At 36.2% G+C, this 19,308-nt stretch overlaps 1 protein-coding gene across 2 annotated transcripts; it reads right to left on the bottom strand.

The window, feature by feature from the left end:
- On the bottom strand, window positions 1-18,808 carry LOC100350165 (cysteine-rich secretory protein 3). Of its 2 annotated transcripts, XM_002714381.5 has the most exons (8): window positions 18,689-18,807; window positions 12,907-12,980; window positions 9,760-9,876; window positions 9,083-9,170; window positions 7,343-7,488; window positions 6,828-6,922; window positions 4,173-4,261; window positions 1-391 (listed from the first exon to the last, which is right to left on the bottom strand). In XM_002714381.5, the coding sequence occupies exons 2-8, from the start codon at window positions 12,976-12,978 to the stop codon at window positions 246-248; spliced, it is 753 nt and encodes a 250-aa protein (XP_002714427.1). In that variant the 5' UTR covers window positions 12,979-12,980; window positions 18,689-18,807; the 3' UTR covers window positions 1-245. The 2 variants fall into 2 exon arrangements, with proteins under 2 accessions (XP_002714427.1, XP_069930763.1); XM_070074662.1 differs by lacking the exon at window positions 9,760-9,876 and having other exon boundaries at window positions 18,689-18,808.
- Between the last annotated feature and the right edge of the window lie 500 nt (window positions 18,809-19,308).

Genomic DNA, 19,308 nt, shown 5'->3' with positions numbered 1-19,308 from the left:
GAAGCTTCTACTTGATTTAATTTAATTTACACCACAAATTTATATACAGAAATTTCAAGTTGTTACCATAGATTTTATTACTTTGAATCCTTTCTCTAAAAGCCATTTCTGTAAAATAAGAAGTATATTCAAAAGAAAAATATTTATTACATTTTGGAATCAAATTTGGAGCTAATGCACCTATAACTTCCCTGCTAGTATACATCAAATCTAAGTGGATGATGTAGCTTCTCTCCATATTCCTTTTAGTTTGTGAGGGGCTTTCCATAAATTTTATCCTTACAGTAGCAGCTGGCCTTGCAGTTGTTCTTAACCAATTGATGTTCACAACTTAGCATTCTTTCCAGGTCATCACAGTTACTATAGATATTTTCATATTCACAACCATTGGCTGAAAAAAAAGAAATTAATACTTGATTATACCATTTCTCCACAGGAACAATACATTATGTTTAAACAGGGAATAGAGAATTAAGCAAACAATGGTACATCATTACATTATGATGACCATTTCATTGAGGAACACATAAGTTAAAATTTGAATAATTCATTATTTTTTTTAAAAATTATTTATTTGAAAGGCAGAGTTAGAGAGAGATCGAGAGAGAGAGAGAGACATCCTCCATCCCATTTGCTCACTTCTCAAATGGCCCAATGGCCAGGGATGGCCTAGGCCAAAGCCAGGAGAATGGAACTCCATCCAGGTGTCCTACGTGAGTGGCTGAGGCTCAAACACTTGGGTCATCCTCTACTGCTTTCCCAGCTGCTTTAGCAGTGAGCTGGATTAGAAGTGGAGCAGTCTAGCTGGCAACTGGCCTTCCTATGGGATACCAGCGTTGCAAGCACTGATTTAAATCACTATACTATAACACTTGCCCCAATTGCTTCTTTTAAATTTGAGTTATTAGTCATGTTTTCATGATGAATTTACTGATTTTCTTCACTCAAGAAACAGAGGATTGGGACATAGCAATGTACTCAGTGGGGTAAGCCTCCAGTTGTAATGCTGTCATCCAATATCAGAGTGCCTGTTTGAGTTACAGTGGCTCCACTTCTGATCCAGCTCCTTGCTAATATTTCTGGGAATGATGTACCCAAGTACTTGGGTCTCTACCACCCTCTCAGAAGACATGGAAGGAGTTCCTGGCTCCTGGCTTTGATCTAGTTCAGACTACCAATGTAGCCATTTGGGGAGTGAACTAGTGGATGGAAGCATTCTCTCTCTCTCTCTATCTCCCTCTCTTTCTGTCACACTGCCTTTCAAATGAATAAATACATCTTTTAAAAAGCAGAGTAAAACTAACTTAAATTAATTCACCATACCTGCACTGCCTGAAGTGGTAGCCACAAGACATGGGATTGATTAAGCTTGAAGTTAAACTAATTAAAATTAAGTATTTTAGGTCACAGTGACATTAGTTGCCTCCCAAGTGCTAATAAGCATCATCCCTATGGGTTACTTTACATGGCAGTGAAAATGTTACGTATTTCCATTATTATAGAAAGTTCTGTTGGACACTATTGCTCTAAACTAATGCCACCAGTATTTCTATTTAGATGTCCCTTAGTGGCCAAAGACAGCAAATTCCAAATTTAATTAATCATCTTATCATGCACAAACTTCACAATGTGTTGATATTTTCACAAATCTCTCCATTCAATTCACATAGTCCATGGCACTCCCAAATACTAAATAACTGTAAGGACAAATTGGGAATCACCAGAATTTGTTTCTCTATACTTTTCATCAACCTTAAACAAGTGCAGATAACAAAAACTATAATATTTTTCCTATCTCTCATATCTGTCTCTTTCTTTTCATTTTGCACTTCAGTAAAGATACCCATTTGTTATTAAGTCTGTGTTTATCAACAGTCTCCTAGAATACATGCCTGCCTATATCTACCTACCAAAGTTAAATAAAGAAAATATGGAAAATCCAAACATACCAATAAAAGAAGCAAGATTGAAGCAGTAAGTGAAAGTGTCTCATTGAAAAAAGAAAGAAAAATCCAGTACATAATGGCTTTATATCTAAATTCTATAAAACATTTAAAGAGAAAGTAAATCCAGAACTTCTCAAATTTTTATACAACTATTAAAAACGATGAAACTCTGCCACATTTCCTTTCATGAGGCCACCATTACTCTGATACCAAAATCAAACAAAGGTACACCATGAAAAGAAAACTATGTACAAATATTCTGATGAACATAGATGCAAACATTCTTCAAGCAGTATTAGCAAACAGAATCCAACACTGCATTCTTAAAGCAGTACTAGCAAACAGAATCCAACACTGCATTAAAAAGATCATGCATCCTTATCAAGTGAGATTTATCTCAGGGGGGCAAATATGACTCAACATTCACAAATCAATAAGTAATACATCACAGTGACAGAGTAAAGAACAAAAACCATGGGATCATCTCAAGAAATGTAAAAAAATCATTGGCTAAGATGCAATGTCCTCCAATTAGTGTGATGTATCATTTTTATTGATTTTCATATGTTAAACCATCCCTGCATACCAGGGATAAATTTCACTTAGTACAAGTGAATGATCTTTCTAATGTGTTGTTGGATTTGATTAGATAGTATTGTATTGAGTATTTTTGCATCACTGTTCATCAAGGATATTGTTCTATGGTGCTCTTTCTTAGTTGTTCCTTTTTCTCGTTTGAGAATTAAGGTGATGCTCGCTTTGTAGGAGGAGCTTGGGAGGATTCCCTCCTTTTCAATTGTTTTGAATAGTCTGAGAAGATTTGGGATTAGTTCTTTATTTTTCTTTATATTTTATTTAAGGCATACAGATTTCATGCATTCTTATATACAGATTCAGGAACATAGTGATACTTTCCACCCTACCCTCCCTGCTGCCCACACTCCCACTTCCTCCTTCTCCCTCTCCTATTTCCATTCTTATTACAATGATCTACTTTCAGTTAACTTTATACTAATAAGATTAATCCTACACTAAGTAAAGAGTCCAGAAAATAGTATGAAGAAAAAAAAATCACTGTTCCTCAACAGTTGATTCAAGGGCTAAAAACAATCAGTGAATTTAAGTGTCAATTTCATTCCTATAGATTACCTTTTATGTACTCCATTAGTTACCACAGACCAGGGAGAACATATGGTATATGTATTTTTGGGACAGGCTTCTTTCACTAAGTATAATGGTTTCTAGTTGCATCTATTTTGTGTCAACAATAGGATTTCATCCATTTTGTTGCCAACAACAGGATTTCTTTTTTTTTTACATAAAATTAATAACAAACACAAATGCAGTGATTATTAAATTGAACTTACTGGTTCTAAAAACACCATGAAGAAAATGAAGAATTAGTATGGTAAACTCCTTGGCATATAAAAACTTGCAATATTTTATGTTCCCATCTGGACTTAATCATCATCTATGGTCTCCCACTTTTAGGTTTCTATGTTTTTTCTCTTTGGAAAATGCCTCCTTTGGCATAATGACATTTATTTTGATGAAAAGAGGTTTTGCATTTACCCCAATGAATTATTTTCACAGAAACGTTTTCATAGATGCCAATATGTAGTGTTCTTAATGTAGTAACAAGTATACACAGATAGTAGATATTTCTTAGATTATGCACATTACCAGTATTTTTAATTTAAATAATATATAGATACTAAACGGTGTAAAACTTCACTTAAAAGTACAAAGTGAGGGCCAGCATTGTAGCATAGTGAGTTCAGCTGTTACCTCAGCACTGGCATCCCAAATGGGTATGGTTCATGTCCCAGTTGCTCCACTTCTGATGCAGCTTCCTGCTAACTTGCCTGGGAGACTAGGATAAGTTCTTGGACCACTGCAGCCCAGTGGGAGACCCAGACAGAGTTCCAAGCTCCTGGCTTTGACCTGGTCCAGCCCTAACCAGCCATTGTAGCCATTTAAGGAATGAACCAGTGGATAGAATATATCTCTATTCCTTTCTCTGTCTCTTTCTCTCTCTCTCTCTCTCCCTCCCTTCCTCCCTCCCTCCCTCCCTCCCTCTAGCTTTGTCTTTCAAATGAATAAAAATAAAATCTTTTTAAAAAACAGGGTTTTTTTTTGCTTTTGAATAGCTTAAGTTGGTTATATTAAGAGGATTCTAAAAAAATGACATTTTATTATCCAGCAAATTAATCACATCAGACTTACTGCATAGTCCATTGTCACAGTGATCAGGGCAACTGCCACAAGGTTCTCCTTTTGTATAAGGTATATATTGTCTGCTAACATCATTCCCACTGAAATTTGAAATGCAAAATGTCAACTTTAAATTTTTTTTCTGTTTAGATTAGCTTCAAAGTTAGCCTGAGTCACCAAAAATATATGAATATTCATTTAAAATTTTTGATTTTGAAAATAACAGAAAAACCAACAAAGTGTATTCAATTGATAATACAAAGTAAGAAGATAATCTACATATTCACTTATTTCCTTGACCAAAATCTCAGAACTTGAGCAATGGAAATAATATAACTAGAGTTTAAATAATATAACTAGAGTTTAAAGTTATCAGAGTCTGTTTCCACTGTAGTAACAGCCTCTTCATATTCCAAAACATTTGGTCAAATTGCTAAGACCATTTATCACAATGTACTGGTGATAGAAAAAGGAGAAGAACCTGGGGTGGGGGTAGGGGCAAAAGAATGCAATAAGAAAATTATATAAATTATAATTTTACAGCTAAAATTGAAAAATGTACACATTTCCATAGTGTCGATGAAAGTATATAAAGCCTCAGTGTATTTTTTTGACTCTTGGATGGGGTGGTGATTTTCTAGTGTGCAAATTTTTGGGGGAGGAGGTTGTACTTGGACTGCTTATAAAGGTAAAGAACTGGCAAGTGAATGAATTTGTATGTTTACCAAAAATAATTTTGTTAGTTAGACAGACAAAAAAATTCCATTAACACCAGTTTCCAGAGTGTGTTTATCCTACAAAGACTAGTCTGTACTTAATTGATTATGATTATTCCTATAGGTCATTATCTGAAAATACACATAAAAAATTCAGTCTCTGCTGGCGCAGTGGCTCACTAGGCTAATCCTCCACCTGGGGCGCCAGTACCCCGGGGTTCTAGTCCCAGTTGGGGCGCCAGATTCTGTCCCGGTTGCTCCTCTTCCAGTCCAGCTCTCTGCTGTGGCCCAGAAGTGCAGTGGAGGATGGCCCAAGTGCTAGGGCCCTGCACCCACATGGGAGATCAGGAGGAAGCACCTGGCTCCTGGCTTCAGATCAGTGCGGCATGTTGGCCATGGCTGCCATTTAGGGGGTGAACCAACGGAAGGAAGACCTTTCTCTCTGTCTCTCTCTGTCTAACTCTGCCTGTCAAAAAAAATTCAGTCTCAATTGCACTTAGAAGGCAAGATGACAGAGCAATGTAACTGAAGCTCAGTCTTTCTGTATAAAATATAGATATTCCATGTGACAACATGGAAAAATCATGACATGTATGAAAGTGCTCTGGAAGTTTTCTCTTCCCTTCTTTCCATTATTATTCACTCTTTCATTATGAATGCCTAACTGCATGTTCCATTCCCTTGACCAGGCATTTGGATGCATTCTCCTAGGACCTTTCATTCTCTCTACTAAATATCAAAAACATTTTACTCAAAAATGACTTTGAGGATTGAGCTTCACAAACTGGAACCCTATTTCATTGGAATTATCTACAGTTTCCAAAATCATGATAGAGGACGTTTTATTGGTGGAAACTTCTGTCTCTGGTACTAAAAATTTTCCAATACTAAAAAGAAAATAAAATTAACAGATAAATTGCAAATTTGTCTTCAGTATAACTACAGGATTTTGTGTGTGTGTGTGTGTGTGTATGTACAGTTCAAACATAATATTCAAAGAAAGAGTAGGCTTCTGGCTAGAAATAAAAATCTCAATGGATGCTTCCCTCCATGTTTTTGGTGGTAAATTCTGAAAAGCAGGGCTGGTATTGTGGCACAGTGGGTTAAGCTGCCACCTGTGAAGCTGGCTTCCCAAATCAGAGCACTAACTAAGTCCTGACTGCACTCCTTCCAACCCATCTTCCTGCATCTGGGAAGGCCACAGTACATGGCCCAAGTGCTTGTGCTTGTGGGAGATCAGAGTGCAGTGCCTGGCTCCTGGCTGTTGAGGCTATTTGAAGGTGTGAACCTGCTGATGGAAGACCTCTCTTTCTGTCTCTTTCTCTATGTCTCTTTCTGTTACTCTGCCTTTCATATAAATAATTGAAACTTTCTAAAAAATAAATTCTGAGAGGCAAAGCCTTGAAACTATTATCTAGTATTGATTATTTGAATATATTAGGGATCTCTTGAAAAGTCCTGGATACCTCTTATTTAATCATTTCTCAATGATAAAAATATGTCACTTTTAGGTAAACAACTATAGGAACATTTGAACAGAAATTGCTGGAATCACTAAAATGTGTCATTTCCTATTTGCTACTTCACCTTTACCCTGGCCTAATGTCAAATTTTCACCTTCTAGTGTGTTAACTGACCACAAATTTATAATATACATCTGGAAAAATAGATACTACATGTACTACAGGTACTTTTGAAGTACCTCTGAGTATAGGGAGTGGCCATTGAGAAGGAACATATTATACATTTTAGGCATATAGACAGAGAACTTCAGAATATTGTACTTGGAACCAAGAAGTTGGTAGAAGGTATATCAACTTCAGAAGACTTTTCTAAAGACTTATCTCTTTTTTCTTAATATTTTATTTTTGATCTTTTTATTATATGATAATTTAAGAATATTAAACTGCATTTGGAATTATTAGCAGTAAATTCTAAAGCACATACTTACGGAGGACAATACTGGCAGACCATGAAGTGTTTTAAATATTCATTAGGACAGTAGGCATATCCACACCCAACATTGTAAGATGAGTACCAAACAACCTACACACCGATAAGTGAAAACATGAGAGTACATTAGAGAAGGAAGTATCAAAAATAAGTAGTAAGAAACCCAAAACTCAAAAGAATGTTTCTGATGTACTTTGTTTCTGTATGTCTTATATATAATATATTTTTGTTAAATTACTGAACCAAACTGTAAATTTGTGAAAGTATTATATTTCTGTAAACATTAAGTATTTTATCTATTCGGCCTGTTAAAAAAATGCAGAGGCTATTTTTCTACCAAGAGCCTGAAAGCTATTGAAAAACGGCAGTTCACAACTAAAATATTTACAATATGCCCAGGCTACTATATCCACTTAAAATAGTCCCCAAAATTAATATGGGAGTGAGTAAAAATTTAGAGAAACTTTCCTTACAGGACAATTGTGTTAGCGAATATTCAATTTTTCCTCTTACCTGAGTATAATGTCCAACTACTGCATTGGATGTCTTTGGCCCTACTCCATAGACAAAATTAAGTTGCTCATCATACCAGGTTTGGACTGCTTGTGACCAACTTGTGGGGCCACTTGACATAAAAAGGTTCTCACCACAGCTTATATCTAAAAAGGAGCAGATCCAACATATTAAATCATGCAATGGCAAATACACACACACACAGACTCACAGAGACAAGCACACATGCACATGCCATTGATTTCCTGGTCTTCAGAGTACCCATAGTTGCTCACTGTTGACTAATACATAAGGAAGGTGCCATGGATCCTTATTAGCTATAAACTGAGCAGAGGCTAGATGTGCCCAAAGCCTTGAGTCTGGCCTCAACATGCAAACATTGAGCAGGTGGAATAGTCATTTTTTTAAATATCTGCTCTGCCTAGAGTCATTTATCTACACATAAAAGTCTACCTTTGTGTGCCTCATGTGCACTCAGCTTTTTATTTTAAGCTTATTGAAGGCAGAGACCAACTCTTGTAATCTCTGTTGCTTTCACTGTTACCCAGCAGAGATTTTCATATATAAAAATCTGAATAATGTTTGGGTGAGCTTTGAAAAACATCTAATAATAAGTTTTTAAGAGATCCTAGCAGGAATCAAATGACATTAGTAGGGACATTTTTTTTTTTAAGTTTGTGAACTGTAATCAGCAAATCAGAACATCACAAGCCATACTCTCCCCAGAGAATTAAAGTGTCTTGTAGCCCATGAACTTGTTTACTTTCTTCAAACTCTGAAATTAATATTTATGTTTATGAGGCTCTAAGTGTAATGTTTGCTTGTTGCTTAAAGAGTACAAACTACTTTTGGATAACTTCTTTAAGAGGGAGAGAAAAGAGCTAAGTTTTTAACAGTAGGCTAGAATTTTGAAGACCACTTTTTTCAATCTTTCATTTAATGCAGTTATTCTCTATAATTTTATTAGAACTATAATATCAAAATATAAATAACAACTGCAGGACTATCTTTAAAACAGGTACGTTATTTGCTAGTTTCCAGTTGGGCTATATTTATTTATGTCATTTTAGTAATTGAATGAATATTCTCTCTAATATTTCATCCATATGGTATTTTATCTTACATCTTTATGTTCTTTGATGTATAGGTCATGTCTTATGGGTTCTTTTTCAATCTAATATAGTATGCATGCTAGGCACCCAAAACACACAAAGCACTTGACTTATGATTATAAAACATTAAAAAAATAGCAATGTAAATGCTAATGTTATTTTTTCAGTAGAATTCAGGGACAATTTGATAAAATTCGACAGTTTTTATAAATACAAAAAAAAAGCTTTCGAAGTGATAGTAAGCTAATTAATACCATGAAAGGTACTGGGTGAAAAGTCAAAAATTCTAGTTTTTAATTTCCTGTATGAGACACTAAATACTGTTCATTTTCCTCTGCACAGTTGGTTTTCTAATATTTGAAGTAGAGAAAGAGGTGATTAATCACCTGCTTTACTCATAAGCTGGTTGAGAGGAACAACTGTGGTGCTGTATGAGACAGTTTTTATAAAAATGTAAAACAAGAGATACAAAGTGGTGGTTCTCAGATTAACCCTTTATGCTGAGAGAATTATCTTGAGACAGGCATTAGAAGTAACATTTACAAAATTTTCTTAATGCAAACCATAATGTCATCTGTAATTACTTTATTCATGTATCTATTCAGAAAATGTTTATTAATCTACATACTGATTTTTCGATCCTCTCTGTCACTGTGTTCATATTTGCACTGGTTTGCCCACTTTTGGGCATTAGCTGCTGCTCCACTGTTCCATCTCTAAAACAGAGAGAGAAAAAAAGACATTCAATTAATGATTCAAACCTCTAAAGATAATAAATATCATTATCAGATAAGTTGATTCACATCATTTTAAAGTTAGGTACAGGCACTTGTGATTTTTGTCATATTCAAAGAAAAATTTCACTGATGTGCCTTTTTCTTTTTTTAACGATTAAACATTAAGTTAATTGAAAGGGTAAGAAGAGAACAGAGTGAAGTGTTTGGGAGACTATGCTCTTTGGCACTATTCCCAGAAGTGTTGGCAACTATTTACCCTAAATGGTATTGATCCTAAAGAGAAAGTATCTTCTTAAATCCAGATTAGGATCATGAGCACAAAAACAGGATGAATTCTACCGGATGTCCAGAGATTCGGTTTTAATTCTTTCTCCACAATTTAAATAAGCCTACAAATTTCACAAGTTACTTAACCATTATAAAGCAGAATTAAGACCATTCTAGCTAAATGAAATAACAAAATAGAGACAGAGCTTCATAAACCACAGAGTTATGAGATATTGACCGCCAGCTGCCTGTTCTTACCATAGCTGGTGCAAGCCATTTTCCTTATATTATTGCCTCTTACCATCTTTAGCATGTTGCTGGCTGGTGGATTGACTGACTTCCTTAGATCATTGTGTTTATTTACAATCTCCTGTTGGACTTCTATTAGGCTGGTTGACAAAGCAGCAGAAGCTTGATTCTAAAGAGAAATAAAGTGAGACTAATTTTTATTATATTCGAAAGCATATATAGTAGTGAATGAGTTAGTTCAAGAAAACAAAGGTCATTTTCAAAATATGTTCAGTGGGTTGATGTTGTGGTGTAGTGAGTAAAGCTGCCACCCGCAATGCCAGCATCCCAGATGGGTACCAGATTGTGTTCCGGCTGTTCCACTTTCAATCCTGCCCCCTCAATAGACTAGAAAGGGCAGTGGAAGATGATTCAAGTGCTTGGGCCCCTGCTACCCATGTGGGAAACCTGGAAAAACCTACTGGCTCCTGGCTTTGGCTTGGCCAGCCCTGGCCGGTGCAGTCGTCTGGAGAGTGACCCAGCAGAAGGAAGATCTCTATCTCTCCCTCCCTCTCTGTAGCTCTGACTTTCAAATAAATATTTATGAAAATATGTTTAGTGCATGACAATATTAGCTGCTTAGCATCACCAGTGAGTCTGAGCCAAAGCTACAACTTTTAAATAGAAAAAAGGTAGACTGAGAAGCTTTGAAGATGGGGATTTAATTCAGGCATGACAAATTGAAATCTCTTCTGAATATACAAATGCCAATTTCTGGTTTGAAAAGAGGTCTTAATTTGATTCTTCTAGATATATGCTATTATAATATTATTATAAATTCTGTGGTTTATGATGATATCTTATAATAATAAAAGTTATAATGATGTCATAATGATAAAGTTACATGACAGGAATCATTAAGATATTCACACTCAAGTAGGCTACAGTAAGTTAGTACTAAGGATGTGGATACCCGATTTACTCTAGGCTTTAGAGAGAACATCCCTCTGGTGTGGTGTCTGGAATTTAAAGAAATAATGTTTAGGCTCAGTCCAAGAACATTTGTGATATTCACTACTGCAGTAGAAGACTTGTATGTATTCTTCTATCATATTCAAAAACTTGCAAAGTATTAACAGGGAATGGTCATTCAATTTGTGAACAACTGTTTATTTTGTCTTTTTTAAAAAGTTTTTTTTATGTATTTGAAAGGCAGAGCTAGGCAGAGGCAGAGGCAGAGGCAGAGAGAGAGATAGAGGTCTTCTATCCACTATTTCACTCCCCAGATGGCAGCAAAGGCCAGAGCTGAACCTATCCGAAGCCAGGAGTCAGGAGCTTCTTCCAGGTCTCCCACGTGGGTTCGGGGACCTGAGGACTTGGGCCATCTTCTATTGCTTTCCTAGTGCATAGCAGAGAGCTGGATCAGAAGTGGAGCAGCCGGGACTGAAACCAATGCCCACTTGGATGCCGGCACTACAGGCGGTAGCTTTACCTGATAGGCTACAACGCTGGCCCCTATTTGTATTTTTTATTAACAAAACTGTAACTGATAATATTTTAAATTAGATTTTGGTATTTGAGTGTGTGTGTGGGTGTCTGGAGAATGGATTGGAGTTGTGTGAATTATTGGCATGAGAAATTAGAAGTTTGTTTATGAAAATAAGATCAGGAGGCTCTCTGATAAAGTTTTATATGAGATGTTGTGATAAATACTCCAACTCTCCACTCCAAATGAGTTTCCATACATTTTTTTTCCTCATACTCAAGACTTACAAAAAATGATTCTGAATCTCTCTGACATCTCATGTAATAATTTTGTAAATAAACTCAAGAGAGATAGGTTTTGTAAAGGGTCACAAAATGTTATCTTTGTAGGAAATAAATTGTAAGAACAACAAACTACTTAAATGAAGACTGAGGTGGTGAATAAAGAATCTTCAGACTGTTGCCTCAATTATTGTAACACAAAGACTATATTTATAAATGGCAAATGAGATTTTAATTAAGAGTCAGTATTCTCCAGTCTGCATTAGTCTTCCAGGCCTATAGCCAAAGAACGGTCTGAAAATAGATGTCAAAATTTGAAGCTTTTCATATTCACTGGCTTCCTGGCTAGGAGATAAAGCACTCTGTGTTGGTGTTATACCCCAACATTGAAGAGGGTGACATATTCTGCATCTCAAATTACTAAAGCAAGGAGGCATGTTAAAAATAAGAGCCTTTGGGGGCCGGCACCGTGGCTCACTTGGTTAATCCTCCACCTGCGGCACCAGCATCCCATATGGGCACCAGGTTCTAGTCCTGGTTGCCCCTCTTCCAGTCCAGCTCCCTGGGAGGGCAGTGGAGGATGGCCCAGGTGCTTGGGCCCCTGCACCCGCAAGGAAGACCAGGAGGAAGCACCTGGCTCCTGGCTTTGGATGGCATAGTGCTGGCCACAGTGGCCATTTGGGGGGATGAACCAACGGAAGGAGGACCTTTCTCTCTGTCTCTCTCTCACACTGTCTATAACTCTACTTGTCAAATAATAATAATAATAAAAAAAAAATAAGAGCCTTTGGCCAATGAGCACATGAATGTACTGTGAGAATATAAAATAAACAACAAATTCAAGGAAAATTTTTAATTTAAAAGTCAGATATATTCTCACAAGCCACTGTACATCAAGAAATTATACCAATGTAAGATTATATAAATATACTCTAGTTTCTGTGAGAATAAATTTGAAAAATTTCTTGGGACATGAAGAATTTCACCATCTAAACTGTAGATGTGTAATGTCCAATAAAACTATAGCTAAAACAGCACATACAAGTTTGTTTTTTTCTGAACACTTTAAAAAGTAGATAATTGAAATTAATCTTAAGAGTTTATTTTATTTAACTAAGATACTCAAAATATTATAATTTCATCATGTCAGTAATAGTAAATTTATTATTAGCTCTTTTAATTCTCCATTTTTGCAATGTCTTTGAAAATTTATGTAAATTTAAAAGGTATATTCATCTTGATTCAGATAAATCACACTTTCAGTTTACTACCCTCCTGTACTTAGGGCTACAATATTGCTCACCACTGCTTTAAACTTGTGTCAACTTTCCTGAGCAGGCAGTGAAGATTCTGTGGTGTGCCAGATCCTCTACACCTTTTTGTTAAAGACTGATCTGGTAGCTTTCTGTTGCTCACAGCAAGCTTTAATAAATAGTTTTCGCCTCCTGCATACCTGATTCCCATCTGCAGGGAAGGATGGATGCAGCACAGCAGCCACGAACAGCAATCCCAGGAGTAATGCCATTTCTGGGAAAACAAAACACAGGCGCTGAAGACTTGCATTAGTACATCCTTAGCACATGAACTTCCAAGTAACATGGGCAGGGGCCATAATCTCTGTTATCCCAGATGTAACAAAGGAACTGTCATGTGACGCCTGAAGAGTGCTAGTGGACTCAGTTGTGGAAGCATGCTTCCAACAGGGACAACAACAACAACAACAACAACAAAAAACACTGGACTGGAGCCCTGAAAGACATCCATAAAAGCTAAGAACCTTCTGCTGTGTTTCCTCCCCACCCCGCCCCCTGGGTCCCACAAACTTAGCTATATAGCTATTATCTTTAATTCCTGGGAATGGGTTTCACATATCTACTCAGAAGTAGTAGTAACTCCCAACTGTTACTATTATTGGGGTACATTTGCATAAGCCCTGGTTGGTTATCTTAAGCACAGCCTACACCCTTATGAATATACACTTACTGCCATCTCTTCAAGTGAGAAATTAACATGTGCCATTTGCATCTTGTCAGTACCCTGGCTCATTCACAGCCATTCTTAGAACCCATGGCAAATTATCTAAGATGGATGTGCTTTTCTTTCAATCCTCCACACCACTCTCCTTGACTTTGCCATGCAGCCCAAGTTCTCAGTTATTCCCTTTCAAATCTTTATCGTTAGAATCATGTCTCCCATTCCAAAAAGCCAGTCTTCCTCTGGAGCTTGAAACAGAATGCAGTAGTTTGACATCTCACTTTTAAGGAGTTACTAACCTTACCTCTATTAACATTGATCTGTTCACATTCTTTGCCTCACTAATTCAATTTCTTAGGATATAGAGAAAATAATAAAAACATTAGGAATGATTTAGGCATGAATTTTTCATCATATTATTTATGAGGATAAAATATTATAAATCAATATATGTTCAATAATAGGGAGAGGAAATGTTTAAATAGACTAGACTGTATCCCATTGAGGTGTGTTATAGGTAAAAATTCCTATGATTTCATGGTGCTTTAGTAACAAGAAAAATATTTGCTAAAATTTAAGTTAAGGGGGGGCTGGCACTGTGGTGTAGTGGGTTAAAGCCCTGGCCTGAAGCACCGGCATCCCATATGGACGCCTGTTCTAGTCCTGGCTGCTCCTCTTCTGATCCAGCTCTCAGCTATGGCCTGGGAAAGAAGTAGAAAATGACACAAGTCTTTGGGCCCCTGAACCCATGTGGGAGACCCAGAAGAAGCCCCTGGCTCCTGGCTCAGGATCGGTGCAGCTCCGGCCATTGCGGCCATCTGAGGAGTGAACCAGCGATGGAAGACTTCTCTCTCTCTCTCTCTTTCTCTCTACTTCTCTCTGTAACTCTGTCTTTCAAAGAAATAAAATAAATTTTAAAAAATTAAGTTAAAAAACTACAAGGTCAGGGACCTTGTGGTTCAGTAGTTATGTTGCTGCTTGTGATAACTACACCCATATAGTGGTTATAGCAGTTTCCATCTGCTCTGCTTCTAACCCAGCTTCTTGCTCATGTACTTAGGTCGCTGCCACCCACATGATAGACCTAGATTGAGTTGCAGTCTCCTGGATTTAGCCTACCCCAGATTTTGGTTTTGTGGATATATGGGAAGAGAATCAGCACAAGAAAGATCTCTTTCTGTGTCTGTGTATGTCACCTTCAAATAGAATGAAAATAAATAAAAACTTAAAAATAGTGAAGACAGAACATCAAAGAGCACATGGTAGATTATTAATCTTCTCTTATAAATTAAATATTTCTGCCCTCCACTCCTGTCTCCCTCCCCCCAATTCACGTGTTGATTCCCTAAGCTTCAATGTGGTGAAACTTGGAGATGGAGCCTCAAAAGAAGCAGTAAAATTCAATGAAGTCATAAGAATGGGGCTCTGAATCAATAGGATTAATGTTCTTCTTAGAGGAGACATCAGAACATATTCCCCTCTCTCTTCTCCTCTCTGTTTTAATCTCCATCTGCATATCTGTCTATGTCTATTTCTATGTGTATGTCTGTATCTGTCATCTCTATCACCTCATGTCTCTCCACATATGCACAAAGAAGTGAAGTGAGGAAGTGAGGACACAACAACAAGTAGGATGAGACTATTTGTAAACCAGGAACTACAAATTGTAGTACAGGTACTACAAATTGCTGGTATCATGATTTCTGATTTCTAGCTCAGAATACTGTGAAAAAAAAAATAAATTCTGTCCTCAGGTTACCCAGTCTCCAATAGCTTCTTAAGTAGATTGACAACTAGTTCACATTCTCATATTTGATACTGGAAGCTTAGGTTATGTTTGAGTGAGATTCAAGATTTGCAACATGTACTAATTTGAAATCTTCTGGAGCTGCCGATATATATTTTTGCAGATATGTTCAGGAAGGCACTGAGAGAGAGGCTTTACTTCCAGCTACCATCCAGTTTCCATCTCTCAATACAGTCTTTTTCCAAATTGATGTAGCAGAACAATAGCATCAAATAGTTATCTTGGACCAACTTTTATTGCATAATGGTATTGATGAAGTTGGGGTGCTGTCAGAGCTGGGAATGCATCCATTATGAATCTACTGGAGGACAGGCATAGCTTACCACTTACCTTTCTGCCACAAAGCTAAAAAATGTGAGGCAGGCAAAAAACAAAAGAGAGAGTAAACAAAGGAGAATGAGTTCATTTTTTATGTGATATTATTCTCTGCAGTTTTATGATTATGCTATTTTAGAAAATGTTTATACATTTAGTTTTATTTATTTCAAAGGCAGAGAGATAGAGAAAGGTGGGAACAAATACAGAGAGAGGGCTTCCATCTGCCAGTTCACTCTGCTAATGACCACAACAGCTGGGAGCAAGCTTTAAAATTCCAGTGAAGAACAAATAGGATATTTGAATAAGTTGAGTTTTTTCAATGCTTTTAAGTAGTATTTATTAAAATAATGTTATCAAGGTGAATTTTTAATTAGTCTATTATTTACAATCTCAATAAATATTCTGATGGGTCCAATTTTTAAGACAAGAATTAATAGGGATAACTTTCTATTTTAGCTATTAAAAAGGAGTTCAAAGCTTTGATAATTTGATAATATTGTAGGATCAGGCAAATGGACTGATTGAGGTAAACAGAAAGTTTAAGTGATAGACCAAACAAGATTCAATTGAAAGGTATTAGAGAGGGGCTGGTACTCCACAGCTCTGGCCATCCCATATGGGCGCACTGGTTCAAGTCTTGGCTGCTCCATTTCTGATCCAGCTTGCTGCTGATGGCTTGAGAAAGTAGTGGAAGATGGCCCAAGTGCTTTGGCCCCTGCACTCAAGTGGGAAACCTGGCAGAAGCTCTTGGCTCCCTGCTTTAAACAGGCCCAGCTCTGGCCATTGCAGCCATTTGCAGAGTGAATTAGCAAATGAAAGACCCCTCTCTCTTTCTCCCCGCCCCCACCCTGTAACTCTGCCTCGCAAATAAATAAATAAATCTTTTAAAAAAGTATTAGAGAAAGAAAAGATTATTTAATATGTGGTGTTGGGAAACTGGCGAAATAAATGGGGAAAATAAAAGTCGATTCTTTTTAAGCATTGCCTAAAAAGCTGGATGTAGATGGAGTAAATTTATAAGTAAGTGAAATAAGTTACACACAACCTTTCAATGCTGTACCCCTTTGCCCTAGGTGAGTTACACATAATAATGCCATAAATGTGTTGACCATGTGTTTTGTACTAGACACTGTGTCATGTTTTATGAGTTTCATTTCAAACTCATAAAAACCTAAGTATTAGATGATGTGATTCAATATTTACATTTGCAGATGGACAGTACTAGATCAAAAATTTAATAATAAAATAGTGTAAACCTGCAAGAAGTAGAACAGAGAGAAAAATCCAGACTCTTTGATGTCACTGTTGTTTTAAGGGGCAATAGAAATGTTTTAAATTAGACCTGCAAAGATGTAATTAAAAGTATTAACATGTGTGTGATGTGTAAGATATAGGTATAGAGACATGCACGAACTAGTCACAGATTAGAAAAATATTTGATGCAGCTTTTCTAACTTAAAATGTAATATTTAATCTTCATATTAGTAACTTTCTTTCATCTCACCATGAACCTATAAGACAGAATGATGCCTATGCCAACATACTAGTTTGCGAAAGTGCTAGACCTCATCACGTAGGAAGCCTATATAGATATCTGAATAAGACTAGCTATTTTCCAATTCCTGAAAAGCACCTTTTTTCCACCTAGAATGAATTCCCTCTCCTTTATCTGAAAAGTGCTATACAATGTCACTGGACTTCTTATCTGTGTATGATTTACATTATGTGAGAATTCTGACACTCTTCTTCCCAATTTACCCCTGCCTGTTGCAAATCTGATTTTATTCTGGGACTGCAATTCTCATCACAACATGCTATTATAGAGTAGCTCCCAGGCTGTAAACTTGTTATCAACTTAATTTTTTTTTTTTTTTTTTTGATCCACCATCAGAGAGTTAGTCATACAGGCAGGCAGGCAGGCAGGCAGGAATTCTAGGGTTTAGTTTAACCACTAGAAGAGGTAACACTGGATTTTCTCTGGCAGTAGAATTGAGCATCTCTAGTAGTTGGCATTTAGCCACAGAGGAGAAAAGCATTAATAAAATACTCTTTATAAGTAAAATCTTCCCTCTAGTGAAAGTTACTTTCATGTCATCATTAGGTATTTCTCTGGTCTCCTAATATCTGATTCTCCATACTCACTTCTTTTTCCAACAAATATACAGTTCTATGTGGAAATTGCTTCTTTATATAAAATATGCACAATATCTAATATTTAAATTATCTACATAAATATAACTACCTGAGCTTATCTAAAAGATTTTATGTTTTTAGTTGAGTGCATTCCATAAGTTAAATTATATTTTATGCTGAGCTCTTAATAAAATATGTTTCATGTCAAAGTGAGTGCTGGAATTTTATTTTGGCCAATTAAAAACTGTTAGTAATGACTCCTAATCTTTTTAAATAATGTCTGTGTTAACACATAGCCATATGTGCTACTGATAGAGGGGCTGGCGCTGTGGCTTAGTGGGTAAAGCAGCTGCCTGCAGTGCCAGCATCCTATATTGGTGCCGGTTCAAGTCCCGGCTGCTCCACTTCCCATCCAGCTCTCTGCTATGGCCTGGGAAAGCAGTAGAGGATGGCCCAAGTCATTGGGCCCCTGCACCCATGTGGGAGACTCCGAAGAAGCTCCTGGCTCCTGCTTTTGTATTGTCACAGCTCCGGCCTTTGCGGCCATCTGGGGAGTGAACCGTGGATGGAAGACCACACTCTCTCTCTATGTAACTCTGACTTTCAAATAAATAAATAAATCTTTAAAAAAAATTGATGATAGAAAAAAAGCATACAAGTAAAACCAATTTTTTTTTCATTTTTCTGTTAAAGATAGTTCTATTTTAATTATTTCCAAAAGGCATAAACACAAGAATTCACTATATTACTTATTTTAGAATAGAGTCAAAAATTTTAAGTAAGTAAATGAGATTAAGTACTTCTGTAATAGCTATATGTAATGTGGCTATTTATATGTTGCCCTTTTAGCTTAAAAAGATATTAAGATAATTACTCTCCATAAAAGTTATCAATAGAGGTTTGAAAATCCACATAAATTTACTAAATATATCATTGTACCACTGTAAAGTTATATATTAGCATAATAAAATGTTCATTTTAAAATAAGAGAATTATAACTTACCGTTGGTTCTCAGAACAGTGAAGTGTTTGTTTTACTTGTTGGAAGAAGGAAGGAAGGTGAAGAAAGAAAAGGTTTGAACTGTATATATATATTACACCTGTTTCCTGTTTTGGCAAATTCTTGTTGTGCAAGTAAATCTTGGTCAACAAGGTCTGAAACAGCATTTGTCATACTTATAATCTCATATTTCATTGCTGGTTGTCCAACTGTAATTCTGACACTATTTGTTGATTTCCTACAAGAGTTCCACAACTAAATTAATATGCCAAATATTACTATTTTATGTTTATTCTTTAGAGCTCATAAAATCTTACAATTTATTCATATTTGAAAATTCTTGACCAAATCATTCTCATCACAAATTTCAGAGTTAATTCTTTAAGACTAAGGTTAAGCTTATGCTTTTCATAATTTCTGGAGAACACTATGTTTTCTTATGTAACTCTAATACATTATTAACAATTTGATGTGCTTTGTTTTACAGAATAATTTGTTCTTTTATCTGTTTAAATACAAGTACATATTGGCTTTCAGAACATAATGGCAAGTGATCTGTAATTTGTCGGTCTCCTGTTTTAAGTTTTCCTGGAATTGTTTTTTTATTTTCTGATTGTAACAAT

This window comes from Oryctolagus cuniculus, chromosome 5 (assembly GCF_964237555.1).
Source record: "Oryctolagus cuniculus chromosome 5, mOryCun1.1, whole genome shotgun sequence".
NCBI lineage: Eukaryota > Metazoa > Chordata > Mammalia > Lagomorpha > Leporidae > Oryctolagus > Oryctolagus cuniculus.
The sequence above is the reverse complement of the archived record's forward strand: the minus strand, read 5'-3'. Positions and strand labels throughout refer to the sequence as shown.

Bases quoted from the DNA above. Each gene is read 5' to 3' on its own strand.
- LOC100350165 (XM_002714381.5), bottom strand. From the start codon at position 12,978: ATGGCATTACTCCTGGGATTGCTGTTCGTGGCTGCTGTGCTGCATCCA. The intron at 7,489-9,082 runs GTATGTAGATTA...GCTCCTTTTTAG, and splicing joins CAGAGAGGATCGAAAAATCA to ATATAAGCTGTGGTGAGAAC. The intron at 4,262-6,827 runs GTAAGTATGTGC...TTCAAATTTCAG, and splicing joins GTCTGCCAGTATTGTCCTCC to TGGGAATGATGTTAGCAGAC.